Genomic DNA, 16968 nt, shown 5'->3' with positions numbered 1-16968 from the left:
TTCAGTAGATTCTGCAGATGCCCAACATATTTGATATAGTGTAAAAAAACCAAACAAAGCCTTTACAAGGATAAATCTTAAAGATCCAAAATGAGGAAAATATTTATATTAAAATTCCAAATTCTATTACAGTCACAATATCTCCAGAGGAGAGGAGAGTGAAACCATATCAGAGAACTACCATATGTCTTTATCTCCCATTTGACCAGACTTTCTTCCATTTTACTCAACTTCATAGTATAGAACAGAGGGCATTGGAGGCCCAGTATTAGAAGAACCAGAAATTAATTCCATTAAAGTTCCAGGGTGATGGACCCCAAAAGTTTCCAATTTGAGCTTTTTTCTGAGCTCCATTTTTTCCTACAACATCTGCAAGAAGGCATCTATAAATTAATTTCAGATAGCAAGATTCATCTTGTCAATCTCATAGAACCTAATCCTTTTTTTTCCCCCAAACTGGTGTGGAGGATTAATATGAATTAAAGTGAGTGGGACTGTTCACATACTTCAAGTTAAGCATGTGCTTGAGTGAATTGCTGAATCAAGACCTATGTAAAGAACCCCCCCACCCAGGGCTATGGCCTCCTCCTTATTTTTCTAGCAGTAATTTCTTGTTTGTAGGCAAATACTTCTGCTCCAAGTGCATTCTTTTGACTTTCAAAGTTGTAAAATAAGAATCTGAAATAAATACAATGAAAGTTTCTGTCCGTTACTTATTCGTAAAGGTATTTTAGGCTATAAAATTAGCATTTGGTGTATTTTTAAACATACTCTGATGCATTTAAGGTCAAAGAGTAAAGGCCTCCAATGGTCAACTTGTTGACAAACTGGTGATGGCCTTTGGTGGCTGTGTACAATTGTTTAGTATTTAATTCCAAAATGCAACCCTTTTGCAAATTTAAAATAAATGTTTCTGGAGAGATCTCTTAAAAGGTAATATACCAATCTCCTAGAACTGGAAGGGACCTTGAAAGGTCATTGAGTCCAGCCCCCTGCCTTCACTAGCAGGACCAATTTTTGCCCCAGATTCCTAAGTGGCCTCCTCAAGGATTGAACTCACAACCCTGGGTTTAGTAGGCTAATGCTCAAACCACTGAGCTATCCCTCTTCTGGGCCCTCCATTAACAGTATTTATTGTGGGGGAAGCATGGGTTTGATTCCAAGCTAATCTATGACAAAGAAGTGGAGTTGAAAGATAAACTCAGTAAATGTCTTTTTTTTTTTTAAATAAAAGGCTTAAAGATGCTAAATGGCACACCTGTTCCCACAAGTTTAGGCTTTGATCCTGAAAACACTTATGCATGTGCTTAACTTTATTACCTATGAGCAATCCAATTAACTTCATATAAACATTTTCTTATCAGATGTGCCTAACCCTATGACAACTCTGCTGGGACAATTTTTGCCAATTCCAGGTAAAGTGGATCTCAATGAACAACAGGTGAGGAAGCCTTTAAAAAAAGAAGAAGAAGAAGAAAGTAAATATACTGTCATTTCTTTTCTTAAGGCTTCTCATTTATTCATAAAATGGGATATTCATTCGACTTAGGGAAGTAACCAACACATTGTACATTCTGTAAAGACCCTTTAAATCAGAATATCTAGCTGTTATGTACATGTTATTGTATAACGCTTGGCTAGGTCTGCATCCAGTGTACAATAATCTTAGATATATTGAGGCCTGTGATTTCAATTTCATTTTTGGAAGAATGAAGGTGAACCCAATGTTAAGAACATACCTTTTAGCAAGAATGTAATTATTACAGTATCAAGATCTTGAATTTGGTGTTCATATATGAGCTGTTATGATTGGAAACTGTTTCAGGTGTTGTCTACACAGTGCCACAATCTAGACTATCGGTGTGTGATGAGCTTTTTGAAGTGTTCCACTCTAACTGCTCTGTGACGACCCTTCTGGCTTTCATGATCTAAAAGTTATCTTCTCTGAGTTAACATAGTCCTGTCTGAAACAGGACTACATCAATGTGAACTAGGTACCTTTTAGTTCATGTCAGCAGAGTTTACACAGGGTAGTCGGAGAGCAACTGTTTAGTGTGCTCTACAAATCACACACCTGTAGTCCAGTCTGTGGCACCATACAGACAAGGCATTAGAGACTTGTTTCTGTTTGTAAATGAAAAATCACAACTTCCTGATTTTTGCCTGGAAAGGCAGAAACTCTTCATCCAGAAGCTTTGAAGAGAGAACATGAACTAAGAATAGCAGTCTGAAAATTCACACTTGTAAGGTGCCAATTACCCTTCAACTCCCATTCGAATCTGTCAGAGTTGAAGGTGGTCAGCACCTTGGGGGATTGTGGAAGAAATGATTATATATAATATAATATAAAAAAATGAATTAAAATAAATTAAATTTTGCCTTCTGTGTGCGTGTGTGAGTGTTTGTTTAAAATGTCAAATTTTGAAGTGGAGCAATCACAACCCAATGTATAATACATATGCTGGGTATTAATTTTTTCTGCCATTGTAAGCACTCTGTCAAGCATCCTCTGTTGTACTTCAGTAGCATTTCCCTCTCCTCTACTCACCCTCGTTAGGACTTAAAAAAATGTTCATTGCTATTACGCTTTATAAGTATTCAGGTTGTTATGCTTGTTATTTATTTATTATCACTGTGGTAGTTGTTAGAACAGTGTGTTAGTTTAAATAAAACAATGGGACAGAAGCCTAATAAGAAGATAGAAAGCCCTGGATTTCTAGTCTGTCAGTACAAATAGAGTTCAAATCAATAGTAACTGGGAGTTATTACTTGATGACATATGATTTGAATGATATTAATTTGAATGAAATGTGTCAGATGAATTTGTGGCTCAGGCAAATTCCTAGTGGATAAGTGTCTATATCAAAAGAGAGAGAAGAGAAACCCTAGGCACTGAATGGAGCAAGGTGCCTGAAGTCTTCTCTTATCCATAAAGACGGTGTCTGCAGGTCAGGGGTGAGACACGTTGGAAATGTGGTGTAAAAAAATTTGCAGTTTTGTTTTCCATATCTTTTTGTATCCTCTATTTCTACATTCCTTCCCACCCTCTTCTTCCCAACAGTTCCCTGTTTTCTCCTTCCATCTGTATAACCTCCCAACATAGCCCCACCCTTTCTTTCCTGATCCTCTCCAAAAAGGTTCTAACCATTGTTTCTCTTTTTAAATTTCACATGCTTTGGGGCCAGTCAAAGAGTTTATTACATTTAAATTCAATGGAAAACGTCAGTGACAGTGGCCAGGCGGCTACTGACTGCCGGAATTAAAAAGAGATTGGACCCAGACTAGACAGCAGCATGAAAATATTGTGCCAGTGCTGAACAGCATAAATGAAACTTATTGCTATTTCTCTGTAATAATGAGGACAAGAGTCCTGGCATATCGAACCTTTCTAAAGAATGTGATCACATATTTTCCCAAGATCTATGCTTAGTAACTTTTGCCTGATTAAACCAGTCGACTGTTCTCTGTCTCATTCTCATAGTCACAGACATGATTTGTCTTTATTAAAACTTAGCACAGAATTTTTGCTTATTATTTTGAACAGCTTGAGAATGGATCTTTACAATCAGTAGCTAGCAGTGCCACATTCCAATCAGAAGTAAATCTTCAAGGGCCAACAAAAATGGCTTTAGTTGGGTAAGAAAACAAGACCTTTAATTTTCTACTAATTTCAGTGTCAAGCTATTTTGTTTCAGAGTGGTAGCCATGTTAGTCTATATCAGCAAAAAGAACAAGGAGTACTTGTGGCACCCTAGAGACTAACAAATTTATTTGGGCATAAGCTTTCGTGGGCTAAAACCCACTTCATCAGATGCATGCAGTGGAAAATACAGTAGGAAGATATATATACACAGAGAACCATTGTAATATTTCTTGTTGTTTTGGAGAGTTCACTTCAAGCACTGATACTGTTGTTCTTAATATGTCGTTTCCCCTCTCTTCTTCAGCAAAACTGAAACTAACTGGAAAGTAAGGCTTTACACTGGGGAAGGGGGAGTGCTCCAACTTTTAAAGGGACAGGCATCACATTTCCCCACCCTACTTTAAAAAAACTTCCCTAATCTATGTACATTATCATTTATGTGGCTAACATGAAACACCTTAAAAACTTAACAGTGAGCTCCACTGATATGTTGCTAATCTGTCCAACTTCTTTTTCAAAACTTTGGAGTGTCTACCCAGTGTTTCTTGATTTCAAGGTGCTTTTGTTATCATCTTGATCTTAATCCAATTCACCTTGAGCTTCTCAATTCAAGATCTGCCTGAGAATGGTGGATACTTTCCTTCAATCACATACAAGGGTAAAACAACTGATTGTCCATGAAGGTGAACTTTCACCTGGAGTATCCCTTGGGGACTAACTTTTCTCCAGTATAAGTCTTCAAAACCATGGAGGTGTCTTCCAGAGCAGGGGTTCTCAGCCTTTTTCTTCCATGCTGTAAAATCTCAATGGCTCACCTATGCCACAACAGTTGTTTTTCTGCATATCCAGTAGATTAAAAGCTAGGTCCGGCATTAGGGCGTAGCAAGCAGGGCAATTGCCCCACACCACAGGGGGCCCTGCAAAGCTAAATTACTCAGGTTTCAGCTTCAATCCGGGCAGTGGGGCTCTGGCTTCAGCTTCAGCCGCAGACCCGAGCGAGTCTAATGCTAGCCCTGCTCTCTGTTTTATTTTGGCAGACCCCCTGAAACCTGCTCATGACCCCCCAGGGGGCCCCGGATCTCTGGTTGAGAACCACTGTTTCAGAGGAACTTGTGACAACATCTGGTGATAGGTAGATGCAGAACTCAGTGAGATGGCAGCTCCAGTATCAAGCTGCATTCTTGAAGAAACTCCCTTGATCAAGAATGTGACCAAGATAGCATCTCTTACTCCAGCTTCTGATAACGGATGTAGTGCTAGGTCTTGATCAGTGTCACTAGAACTCTTGTCTTTTTCCATATGATGAATTCCCAACTTCCATCCTTTCTTAGGTTCAGTCTCCATAGGTGTCTTCTTAGCTGTATGGCTACTGTGTTGCTGGTAATTGAACTTTGTGACAGGTCACAGCAATGTGTCCTTTCTTTTTGCACTTCTTGAAGATAAGCTGGCATGCCCAGCATTCCTTCTCAGCACATGTGGTTTATGCATAACAGCTACACAGAAGTTCCTTAAGTTCCCGTGGTCCTCTGTCTCGCCAGTGCAGGAGGGGAACTTCTTGATTCACATTAAATTTCAGATCGTTCTCTACAGTCTCCATGACAATTGCTATCTCAACAGCCTTCTTGAATGTGTAAGGGCTGATACAGTCAGTAACTTTTTCCAGATCTGGTCATTGCATAATCCATAGACAAACTAGTCATGTAGGGCATCACTTAATGTTTGTTGGATTGACAGTGTTCTGACAACATCCTGAGAACAGCAACAAATTGTGTTTCCGAATCTCCACTTTCCTGATGTCACTGATGGAACCAATATTATTCTGCTTCATCGGCGGGGTAGGAAAAAATGTGCCTGCATTGTTGCAAAAATTGTGGCAGACATGGCAGTTCAGGGCACAGTTGGAGACAGTAGGTCACACAGCAGTCCATATGCCTTTGAGCCCATCATTGTCAGCAAGACTGAAACTCTTTGCATGTCTGAAATGGAGTTGCAAGCAAGAAATTGCTCAAAACGTTCAAGGTACACTACCCATGATTTCTGGTTTTCATCAAACTCACTAACATTGCCCACAAGAGTTGCCATTTCTCTGCTCTCCTGTTGGACTTCACATTTCCTGAAGGTCTTCTTTCCCACAATGAAACTATTTTTCCATTTTACGAGCTGCACTTAATCTGCCTCTTCTGCCTGTGTCTACACTGTAGAATGCAGAATTCTTCCTGTGGTTGCGCTTGGGCTCCCTCTCTGCTTGCTTCTCCCTCACTGCTTTGTTTGCACAACTCCAGCAGTAATTGCAGAACCCTTTATCTGTTGTTCAATTTTATTTGCCTACTACTCCCTCTGTAGCTAGCTGGCTCTCACAGTCCCAGCAGCAAAAACCAGCAGTTTGTCACTTTGTGCCTCTGAGTCTAGATGAACTTTTTTCCTGATGATGATGATGGTGATGATGATTGTCTTCTTCAGGCAAAGGGAGCACTAGACACTCATGAGATAAAAATTCCTCATCACTAATATGTTCTATTTGAACCCAGCACAGAAGGAGATAGACACAGAGGGAGCTGATAAAAGCACAGGTGACTGCTGTGATGGTAAGTTTATTGTTCAGCAGGAAAACTAAAACTAACACAAAAGTAAGTCTTTGCACTGGGGGACACGGGGGGTATGTTCAAACAATTAAAGGGACAGGACACCACAGCTGCAACCTGCAAATGGTGGCTTCCTCTGTGCTGCAATGTTTAGAGCACTTAAATTCAACCACTGTTTGTCATACGCTCCAATGCTGTATTGGTCCCATTGATTCCCAGCATTCTGTTTGCTTTTTTGACTGCCGCTGCACATTGAGCGGATGTTTTCAGAGAACTATCCACAAAGACTCCCAAGATCTCTTTCTTGAGTGGTAACAGCTAATTTAGAACTTATCATTTTGCATGTATAGTTGGGCTTATGTTTTCTAATGTGGATTACTTTGCATTCATCAACACTGAATTTCATCTGCTATTTTGATGCCAAGTCATCCAGTTTTATGAGATCCCTTTATAACTCTTGGCAGTCTGCTTTGGACTTAAGTATCTTGAGTAATTTTGTATCATCTGCAAAATTACCACTTTTTCCAGATCAGAATTCTAATAGGTGAGGCATGATTTCCCATTACAAAAGCCATGAAACAAACCTTGTTTTAGTTTGGGATTTTTTGGATCAATACATATATCTTCTCCCTTCTGCACTCCAAACTCTATGCAAAACTCTCTGTAGTGCTGCAGATTTATCCCATACTCTAACTCTTCAGTAAAACCCCAGCTGAAAACTTCAATAAAAACCAGATTCACCTCTCTCACCTTCACCTTTCCATAGGCCCAGTCACATTTGGGGTTCTTTCCTTTCTTTCAACTCTGAAATATTTCAAGAATTTGGCATTCCTTTATTTCATGCTAGATTAAAAAAACTGAGAAAACCTACATAATATGCTTTAAAAAAATCTGTTTTTCTGACATCTCCTAATCTGTCCCATAGGCCTGCTGTGTGTTCCAGCAGACTCCATACCTGATGTAATGTTACAAGCATAGTGCATGCTAGGCATCACTTGTAGTTAGTTATTTCGACTTTGGGGACCTGAAAGAATAAAATATGTCAGTTTTAAAAGTTAATCTATATGCTGATGACTCTAAATCTAACTATGGGGAATTCACCATATAATTCTATAGCTAATGAATCTTTCTTAATTATGCTGTATTTGCAAATAATCTTTAAATAATATTGATATCTGATGCTAAAAAGTCTGTATTTGTGGTTTGGGGGAAAATAATCATAATTAATTTTCATAAGTTTTTACATTAAAATATCATCTAATATCTTTTTTCCTTTTTAAATCTTTATAGATTGCCTCTTAGTTCATGGGATACAAAGTCTAAAAAACCGTGTAACTGTACCAAATCTCAGTGTTTGAAATTGTAAGTAACTAACCAACTAGCATTTATTATGAAATATGAGCTAAGTTTATTTTGGAAAAGGCAAAACTTAGAAAACACGAAATAGAATACATGCATGTCCCAATATACACAACTAGTATGTTGTGTTAAAACCAGAGAGGGTCAGATCCTTAGTGCAGGGTTTCTCAAAAAGGGGTCGCTGCTTGTGTAGGGAAAGCCCCTGGCGGATCGGGCCGGTGTGTTTACCTGCCCCGTCTGCAGGTCCAGCTGATCGCGGCTCCCACTGGATGCGGATCGCTGCTCCGGGCCAGTGGGAGCTGCTGGAAGTGGCATGGGCCGAGGGACTTACTGGCCGCCGCTTCCAGCAGCTCCCATTGGCCCGGAGCAGCGATCCGCGTCCAGTGAGAGTCACGATCGGCCAGACTTGCGGACGGGGCAGGTAAACACATCAGCCCGGCCTGCCAGGGGCTTTCTCTACACAAGCGGCGACCCCTGTTTGAGAAACCCTGCCTTAGTGGGTGTAAATTAGTGTAACCCCATTGTGGTCATTGTAGCTAGGCTTGTTTACACCGCCTGTGGATCTAGCCCAGAGGTGTACATGACTACATGTGGTCCAGAGTTTTGAAGAATAAAACTCGAAACTAAATAATATTGATTATAATATGTGGCAAAACCATTATGAAATTGTATACTTGAGGCTCTGTATACTTGAGGCTCACTCCTCTCCATGTATATACTGTATATATATAGAGAGAGATACAGATGCTGATACAATTTCATTATGTCATTATGTTTTTGGCATAGATTATAAAATGTGTGAGAGAGAAGTAAGCATCAGAATAGTGTGTGTGTGAGATGTAAATGTTTCTTGTTTGGTTACCAGAAATTCTTTCTTGAAACAGGAGAATGATGAAAAATAGTTAATTTATATATATATATTTGCTTTGTTAATCACAGATATTGCGATTGCTTTGCCAATGGTGATTTTTGCAACAACTGCAACTGTAATAATTGTTACAACAATCCACTTCATGAAACTGAGCGGTTTAAAGCTATTAAGGTAATAAAAGTTCAATATTTATCTAATTCAGACAGGAAAAAATATACAAGTGTTTTTGTTTGTTTTTGGTTTGGCTTCAAAAAGTCTGTAATTTAAAATAATCTGGTTTAAAACCTAGATAGAGTAAGTGGAGTATAGTCTATATATTGTTTTTAAATAAAAAAAGTCATTGCAGTTAAGAATTTTCATCCACTTCATAGGACTTTTGATCCTTTTGGACCATAATCGGTACTATTTTAGCTGAACTGTGATGTATGTCCTCAAAAAAATTGGAAGGAAGTGAAGTATATCAGAATTTAATTTAAGAAAAGGTTTTCACTTGGAAGAAAAAATGTGTAATGTCTCAAAATCAAACAGAAGAAACTGATATCCAAGTTGCTATCCAGTCTGACAGACCTCAACAGCTGAGAGGAATAGGTATCTTGCAGGGCCCTTTTGTTACTCTTTCTGTATGACTCATGCAGTAATGTAAAGCCTCTTTAATGGCAGCCACGTTGAACCTGCTCTCTTGGAAAGAAGGTTACCTCCATATATGGAGCCGTTGATTAACCTTTGTGAAAAATAGAGGGCTAATTGCTATGCAAGAAGCAATATAGTATATCTGTCTCAGCTGTTACTATGGAACTATATTATCTAGCTAATTTTTGTAAAATTTATAACACAATAAAAAAACTTTCTCCAAAGATAGGTGCTTTGTAATAACTCTGTATTACTTGGTCTGTGCTCCTAGAGTGCAACTGTCAGGAATTCCCCAATATGGTTCTAAGCTCTGTGAATAGTGGTAGTAGCTGATGCTGATCTCATCAGACTGAGAGTTTTGTCACATCTGATCACACAAAGCCATGATACTTCATTGCATCATACCCTTGGACTTCTTTCTGTGTCAGCATGGCTGTTTGGATGGTAAAGCTGGAGAGATTTGGACTCTCCAAGCAGGTGCCTGAAGTCCTCCTTGCTACTTCAGATTGCATCCTGGAGAGTATATTTGGGAGAGTACAGTTGGTTCCTGTTTCAGTTTTGTGTATCACCATGCTGAAGTCAGACCAGTTTCTCTGCTGTCCCTTTTCCTCAGATTCATGAGGGGCTTGTTACATTTAAAGCCTGCCTTTTAGAAGTCCTTAGTGTCATGAAATCTTAAGGCCTGATTGAAAACCCATTGAAGTCAACTGAAAGACTCCCATTGTCTTCAACAAAAGGGCTTTAGATCAGGCCCTTAGTATGATATTTATAAATCTGATGAAACCTCCTCAGATAAATACCAGTGACTTCAAGTTTCTTACATGGAATGTTATATTTCTGGTGACAGTGGCTTCAGTTTGCACAGAGAGTGAGCTTTAGCATTTTGTGATTGAGCCATGTTATATTAAGATTATTTAAGAATAATGTGTTGTGTACCAAACTAATCCCTAAGTGAACCGGAGAGAGTAGGAGTCACTAGAGTTTACCATAAGAGAAAGAGCACATGGTACCTTTGGTGGAGCCCTGTAAACTCAGAATTTTGAGTTATAAGAATTCCCACTTACTTTACACTAGATATCCAGACTCAGAGGTGCGGGTCTATTGCACAGACCCTAGAGAATAAGAATTACAGGTAAGTACTTTTTCTTTCATAAGCACAGTTGATCTTGTATTTTACATAAAGAAAATTTCTGTGAATATCTCACATGCCAATGCTTTTTTTTCTAGGCTTGTCTTGATAGAAACCCAGAAGCTTTCCTACCAAAGATTGGGAAAGGGAAACTGGGGGATATTAAACCTCGCCACAACAAAGGATGTAATTGCAAGCGCTCAGGGTGCCTTAAGAATTATTGTGAGTGCTTTGAGGTTAGTCAAGTGAACTTTCCTAGTATTAATCATGTTCTTAATAGAAATGGATATGTTCTAATCCAGCTGGTTCTGCATAAATAATATTAGACACTAAAATAAATATTCCCCCCCCCCCCAGATTGTGCATTCTAAATCTTATTCAGCTTAGGGGGACAGATTCTTTTCCCTGATCTGGCTGTGGCTCACCAGCTAAGAATTTCCCCATGGGGGTGGAGGAGCTCTCAGCCAGCTCCTATGCCAACTGCACTCCTTGCTCCAGTGATGGGGATGGGGAAAGGCTGTGTTGTGAGAAGCAAAGCACAACTTTGCTCCACTAGTTCTCAGTTGTTGTGTGGCTCCTTAAGGGGCTTGCCCCACACCTGATCCAAAAGTATTTGAAGATAGAGGAAAGTTTCCCATTGGCTTCATTGGACTTTTGGATCAGGACCCAAGTGCAGATTTTTCCTGTCCATGTGGAATGGTGGCTCAGTTGCTTCTGTGACATTGCCCTCCCATCTGATCCAGCAAAGTCCTCCACATGTCTGGAGTCCATGCTCGGGGAGCTGAAGGAGACTAGGCAGGCTAGAGGGAAGGAGTGGGTGAGCCGTGTGCAGGGTCGGAGGCATACACATTCCAATCATTCCCCTCTGTGGCCCCAGAGAGAATACTTGGAAAAGCTGATAATAGCCCCTTGCTCTGTTGACTTTTCTCTAGTCTCCCTCTGGGAGTCTCCAGGACTGGAACAGCCAGGGTGAGTCTGTGGTAGCACGGCTCCAATGGATACTCTTATATATGTTTAGCAATTTATGATTTTGGTGTTTGTTGTTTTCCAGGCAAAAATTATGTGTTCCTCTATTTGCAAATGCATTGGCTGCAAAAATTATGAAGAAAGCCCAGATCGAAAAACACTAATGAACATGCCCAACTACATGGAAATTAGAAATAATGACGAAAACATCCTTGTTTCAACATCTACATTTGAAATGTTATCAAAATCTAGAAGAGACAGGTGAATATTTGGCATTAACAAAATCAAGTCCATCTATCTGTCCAGCTATTTTAGATTTAGATCACTAACAAGGGTTATCTAAAAATAGTGACTAATATTGATTAATGGTTTGTATAACAGATATCTGTAGATCCACACATTAATTTTGGATTGATAGGATTAGAAAGATAATTTAAGACAAACCATTTAGGAATACACTATGCATAGCTTAGGGTTTATAAATATTACACCTACTTACCGAACTGCAATTATTTTTTAATGATTGAGAGACTGATCCTGCCCCCCCCTTCTCTCCTCCCCTGTCCCATTCACTTTCAGCATCCCTTCTCCCTTCATTTGTCTTGTCATCCTAGGGCCCATCCTAATAAACATAATAAAAATTAATAAGACTCCAAAGCCCACTGAAATCTATAGGAGTCTCTCCATTGACTTCAGTTGACTTTGCATCAGGCCCAGAAGTTTCTATGCAAGATGAATTTTTCACTGCCTCAACCACTGCTTTTTGTTTTTTAACCTTCATATATATATATTTTAATTGTATTATTAATTCTGTTTTAAAAACTGACTGGTGACTTATTTTGATTAATTTCAATAGTTTTGTAGGCTTGCTGTTTGTGCATGTGCTTGTGAGGTTGGTTAATTAGTTAGTTAGTACTAGGTCCTGCCATTACTTGCTTGAGTCATGCTGCAGGGGGAGTGGAATGATGGCAACCATATGGTGGTTACAAGAGTCATCCTGTTGACTTGAAGCAAGATGGCTCGGTGTGCCAGGAGGGGACACTCACTGCCTTTTCCTTAAAAATTAGCAGAATATGTTTCCAGCTAATGTGTGTTGCTTCCTGCAACATATACCATGGTGCCTGACTAGGCCTCTTAAATGGTAGACCATCTTCCTTGACTGCAAAGGTGGGAATCTGACTGTTTCTTACAAAAGAGGAAAGAAATTCATTGCACCATCATTCCCATCTTGCACTACGTGTGCAGCACTTGGATGCACTAATCCCTTAGTGTGAACAGATGATTTAGCTGGGAATTGGTCCTGCTTTGAGCAGGGGGTTGGACTAGATGACCTCCTGAGGTCCCTTCCAACCCTGATATTCTATGATTCTATGATTAATTAGGAGGATTCAGAAGCAGCTTGTTGGCTTCTAGAGCTGTTACAAGTAGAGGAGTAAGATGTCCCACAAGAATATGCTATCTAGAAACAGTGCAACTACTGTGACTCAGCTCTATGTATTTTCAGTTTCAGTAAGTTTAGTAGAGTGTAATTTGTCTTTCGCATATTGAGTGTTTATTATTCAAATATTTTATATTGGGGTTTTTTTCCTGACAGGCAACCTACTACATGTATATCCTGGGAAGTGGTTGAAGCAACATGTGCTTGTCTCCTGGCACAAGCTGAAGAGGCAGAAAAAGAAACTTACTCTGTTTGTCTAGCAGAACAAATGATCTTGGAAGAGTTTGGGAGATGCTTGTCACAGATTCTGCATTCAGAATTTAAGTCCAAGGGGCTGACAGTTGAGTAATGTACAATGTATTCTAAAACTAATGAGTGTTCACTTTATTGAGCACCACTATATTCTGAGTACTGTTATTACTCAGTGGCCTGATTTTGACTTAACTTCATTGATTTTGACTCAGTTGATTCTGAATTACAGTGGTTTAAGTGAGATCAGAATCAGGACCAAAAGATTTAAAGAGTCACCTAGAATATTTTACTTATGTTAAAGGATTTTCCATAAAACAACATCATTGCTTTGGGCCAAATTCTGAAGTCTTTAGCCAAACAAAACTGCCATTGAAATCCAAATAATTTACATGGCTTTGATAGGCGTTTACCTAAGTAAGGTATTTAAATCAATGATTTTAGGATTAGGCTCCAAAAGAGGCCTGATTTAAGATTAGGCCCTTTTAGTACTATGAAAGCACTTAGTACAATCAGAAGAGTAGAGAGCTACTTTATAACTTGTAATATACATCTTTTGGTGTTTTCTCCACTTTTCCAGTTTGGGAAAAAATTAAATATTAAAACCAAGATTTTTATATATGGCCTTCATTTTTGCAGTTGCAATTTTGCTCCCACAAATCCAGTAGTTAGATGTGAATGATTGATATTTATATTATGCAGTTCATTACAACTGCCCAAAAACACCTGCAGAAATGGAGATTGGATGGAGGCGCAGCTGAAAACTAGGGCCTCAAAGTTTTCTCTAGACCTGTCTCAACACCTGCTCTTCCAATTACAATGAATAGAGCTGCACTACTTTAAAAAGGATTAAACAGTCACTGCCCATTTTTGTGGGAGTTTTGTGAATATTTGGTTTTGGTCTATATATACTGTACCTGTCAATATTCAATCTACCTGCAGATAACTGTATTTTGAAGGTGTTCACATTTTTTAATCCTCACTTAGGTCCTTCTTTATTCACACAATAAATATTTAATCAATTTATTTCCAAGTTTTATATGTTATCACAAATACTAATGTTCTAAAAACCCTTCCACGCTGCTCTATACTGGAGTTTGATATGACAGAGCAATGTTTTTATTTCATTTGTTTTTTCCTATTTCTCATAGTATTCTTCCACTATGTCCCTGGTCCAGCAAAGTATTTAAATATGGGCTTAAATTTAATCACCTGGGTAATCCTATCACCTTCAACAAGGACTATTCATGTGAATAAAATTAAGCAAGTTAAGTGCTTTGCTGGAGGGCAGCCTAAATCTTATTTCCAATGTCATTGTTTTTATTTAATATAACTTTGTTGTGAACCATATGTATAAAAAAGCAAATAAAACATAAGAGGTGTAGTGTATGCTTCAGAACTTATTTTTGACAATCAATAGCTTATACTGTTTATAGGTAATTTACATGCCACAACATTCTGTATTTTGAGCAATTTCTAGAATCAGTGTTTGAAATTAACATCTTAATAGCTTAATTTATCACAGGGTTTGTCTACACAGCTTGATAATGCATGCTAGAGGGTTGTGAGTTGTAAAGCACACTGCCTGCTGCACACTAACTGGCCCACGTAGACCCTGCTGGTCAGAGGTGAAAATAAGCCAGTACGCCCTGGTACGGTGTACCAGCAAGAGCCAGTGTGCTGTACCGGGGTGGATCGGCTTCCCCTGGTGGCAATTAAAATTGACGCCAGAGCCCTGCTGCCGGAGCCCTGGGGAAGAGACGGCAGGGCTTGGGTGGCGATTTTAAGGGCCAGGGACTCTGGCAGCCGCTACTGCCCTGGCCCTTAAAATAGCCGCCGGAGCCCCGCTGCCACGTCCTCAGGTCTCCGGGGATGATTTAAAGGGCCCGGGGCGGTAGCAGCTATCAGAGTCCCGGACCCTTTAAATCATCCCCAGAGCCCTGCTTCCGGACCCCTGGGGAAGCGGCGGCGGGGCTCAGGCAGCGATTTAAAGGGCCTGGGGCACCTGCTGTAGCTACCGCCCCGGGCCCTTTAAATCGTCCCGGAGCCCCCAGCTGCCTCTGCTACCCCGGGGCTCTGGCAGCGGGGCTCAGGTGGTGATTTAAAGGGCCCGTGGCTCCCACTGCCACTACCCTCTGGGGCCCTTTAAATCGCCACCCAAGCCCCGCTGCTGGAGCCCTGGGGTAGTGGCGGCGGAGCTCTAGCAGTGATTTAAAGGGCCAGGGGCTCCCAGCTGCCACTACTGCAGTGGAGCCCTGGTCCATTTAAAGCTCTGCCAGAGGCCAGGGTCCGAGGGTAGCGGCGGCAGCCAGGAGCCCCCTCCGATGGTAATTTAAAGTGCTGGGGGATTTAAAGGCCCTTCCGGTTGAGGCCCCAACCCCTCCTAAGGACTCCGGAGTACCGGTAAGTCCTTTAAGTTACTTTCACCCCTGCTGCTGGTGTACACTAAATGTTCCCTACTGCGCGTTAACATAGTTACTGATTCACTAGCACTACAGGAACATGCACTAAGGAGCATAGTGTGGGCTACCAGGGTCTAGAGAGGCCAGTTAGTACACAGCATGTTGGTGCTCTTTAAAATTCACACCCCTTTAGTGGGCATTGCTACACCATGTAGACAAAGCCTCTGAAGCAAAAATTCTTCAATAAGACTTTCTCAGTTTTTTGTATCTTATCCAATTGCACTGCACTAGTAGGATATTTCGGTTCAGTATTGTACAGCAGAGTTCCAATCCATCCTTTATCAATCTATATACAGATACTGTATATTGAGCCTAATTCTCCTCTCACATACATCAATGTAACCCCACTGACTCCAATGGATTTACACTGGTGAATCTGAGAACAGAATTTCACCTATTTTATTTAGATATAAAGCATTTAAATTAGCTAATCAAAGGGGAAATTAGTTTTATCAAATCATGCAAATATTTAAAATGTGCAGCTATTTAGAGTTTTGAAATATCAGCAATTATACTAGCAAAATGAAAACTACAGTAATTAATATATTTAATTTCATAAGCTGATCATCAGCTGAGGACATGAAGGGATTCCCTCTATGGTATAGTATTGCACCATTATTATTATTGTTGTTGTTGTTTATTTATTATTAAGCTTCAACAACATGGGGATTTTACACTTTCTTCTGAAACTTATAGTGTTGGCAACTGCAGAGAAAAGGTACCAGACTAGCTGAACCTTTGGCCTGGTCTGACAATTTCTGTTACTATAATGTCTTTCTTCCTGTCTGCAGACAGGAAGTCTGCAGACTTTCCTTATTCAGCAAGTTAAGCAGATTTCTCAATACATTTTGGTATTTAACATTGAATATCATGTGTTTCAAATAAATGCTGAAACCTCATTTTCACAAAAAACACACAAATATCCAAACACAATGCATTCCTATGACAAACGTTGTGTTGAGTCCACTCCTCACAAAATTAACAGAGGTGGGCGACCTTCCCTTCCTCTGCTCTGAACTTTAAATTACATTTGAAAAGGACATTATAATTTACTGTTTAAATGTTCATAGAATCATAATTTAAGTGTATTTGCTGAATAATTTATTCATGATCCTGCACATAATTTATTTTTAAAACTCTGAATGTCTTTTATTTAGTTCCTATCTCTGTCTCCCTCATATAGATGTTGATCTGATGGAGTTTCTTTTTATGCTGTGGAATGTTCAGTTTAATTTCCTTAAATTACAACAGGCCTAGTTGCTGCCATTTTTCAGTAAAATAAACTCTGTTCTTCTGAATGATTAGTGGGATTAAGAATGGCACTAATTAGAATGCAGGCTATATCTGCATTAGACAGTATTTTACATTGGAGAGGGATGGTTTTATGACTAAGGCACTGAACTGGAGGTACTGAACTCAGGAAACCTGGGTTCAATTCCCAGTTCTGCCATACCCTTCTTGTGTGGCCTTATTAATCTTTCTGGCTCGGGGGGGGGGTTAAGGAGGCACCTTGCACACTCCACTGCTCAGGCACTCGGTCCTCACCCCAACAGCCAATTGCCACGCCTCTGCAGGGCTCTGCTCTGGCCTGCGCCACCAGCCTCCCTGCTGGCCGCTTGCTGCGCCTCTCCGCCAGCTG

At 39.9% G+C, this 16968-nt stretch overlaps 1 protein-coding gene across 3 annotated transcripts in view; it reads left to right on the top strand.

Moving 5' to 3' along the window:
- TESMIN (testis expressed metallothionein like protein) overlaps positions 1 to 14251 on the top strand; it is a 35606-nt gene extending 21355 nt beyond the window's left edge. For all 3 annotated transcript variants that reach the window (XM_039533675.1, XM_039533674.1, XM_039533676.1), the window contains 7 exons: positions 1365 to 1441; positions 3545 to 3636; positions 7516 to 7587; positions 8524 to 8626; positions 10313 to 10450; positions 11266 to 11441; positions 12775 to 14251. In XM_039533675.1, coding sequence (XP_039389609.1) covers positions 1365 to 1441; positions 3545 to 3636; positions 7516 to 7587; positions 8524 to 8626; positions 10313 to 10450; positions 11266 to 11441; positions 12775 to 12967 — 851 coding nt within the window. In that variant the 3' untranslated portion in view covers positions 12968 to 14251. The remainder of the gene's footprint in view (positions 1 to 1364; positions 1442 to 3544; positions 3637 to 7515; positions 7588 to 8523; positions 8627 to 10312; positions 10451 to 11265; positions 11442 to 12774) is intronic.
- The last annotated feature ends 2717 nt before the right edge of the window (positions 14252 to 16968 follow it).

Source organism: Mauremys reevesii, linkage group 4 (assembly GCF_016161935.1).
Source record: "Mauremys reevesii isolate NIE-2019 linkage group 4, ASM1616193v1, whole genome shotgun sequence".
In the NCBI taxonomy this organism is placed as follows: domain Eukaryota; kingdom Metazoa; phylum Chordata; order Testudines; family Geoemydidae; genus Mauremys; species Mauremys reevesii.
This window is presented reverse-complemented; position numbering and strand designations above follow the sequence as displayed.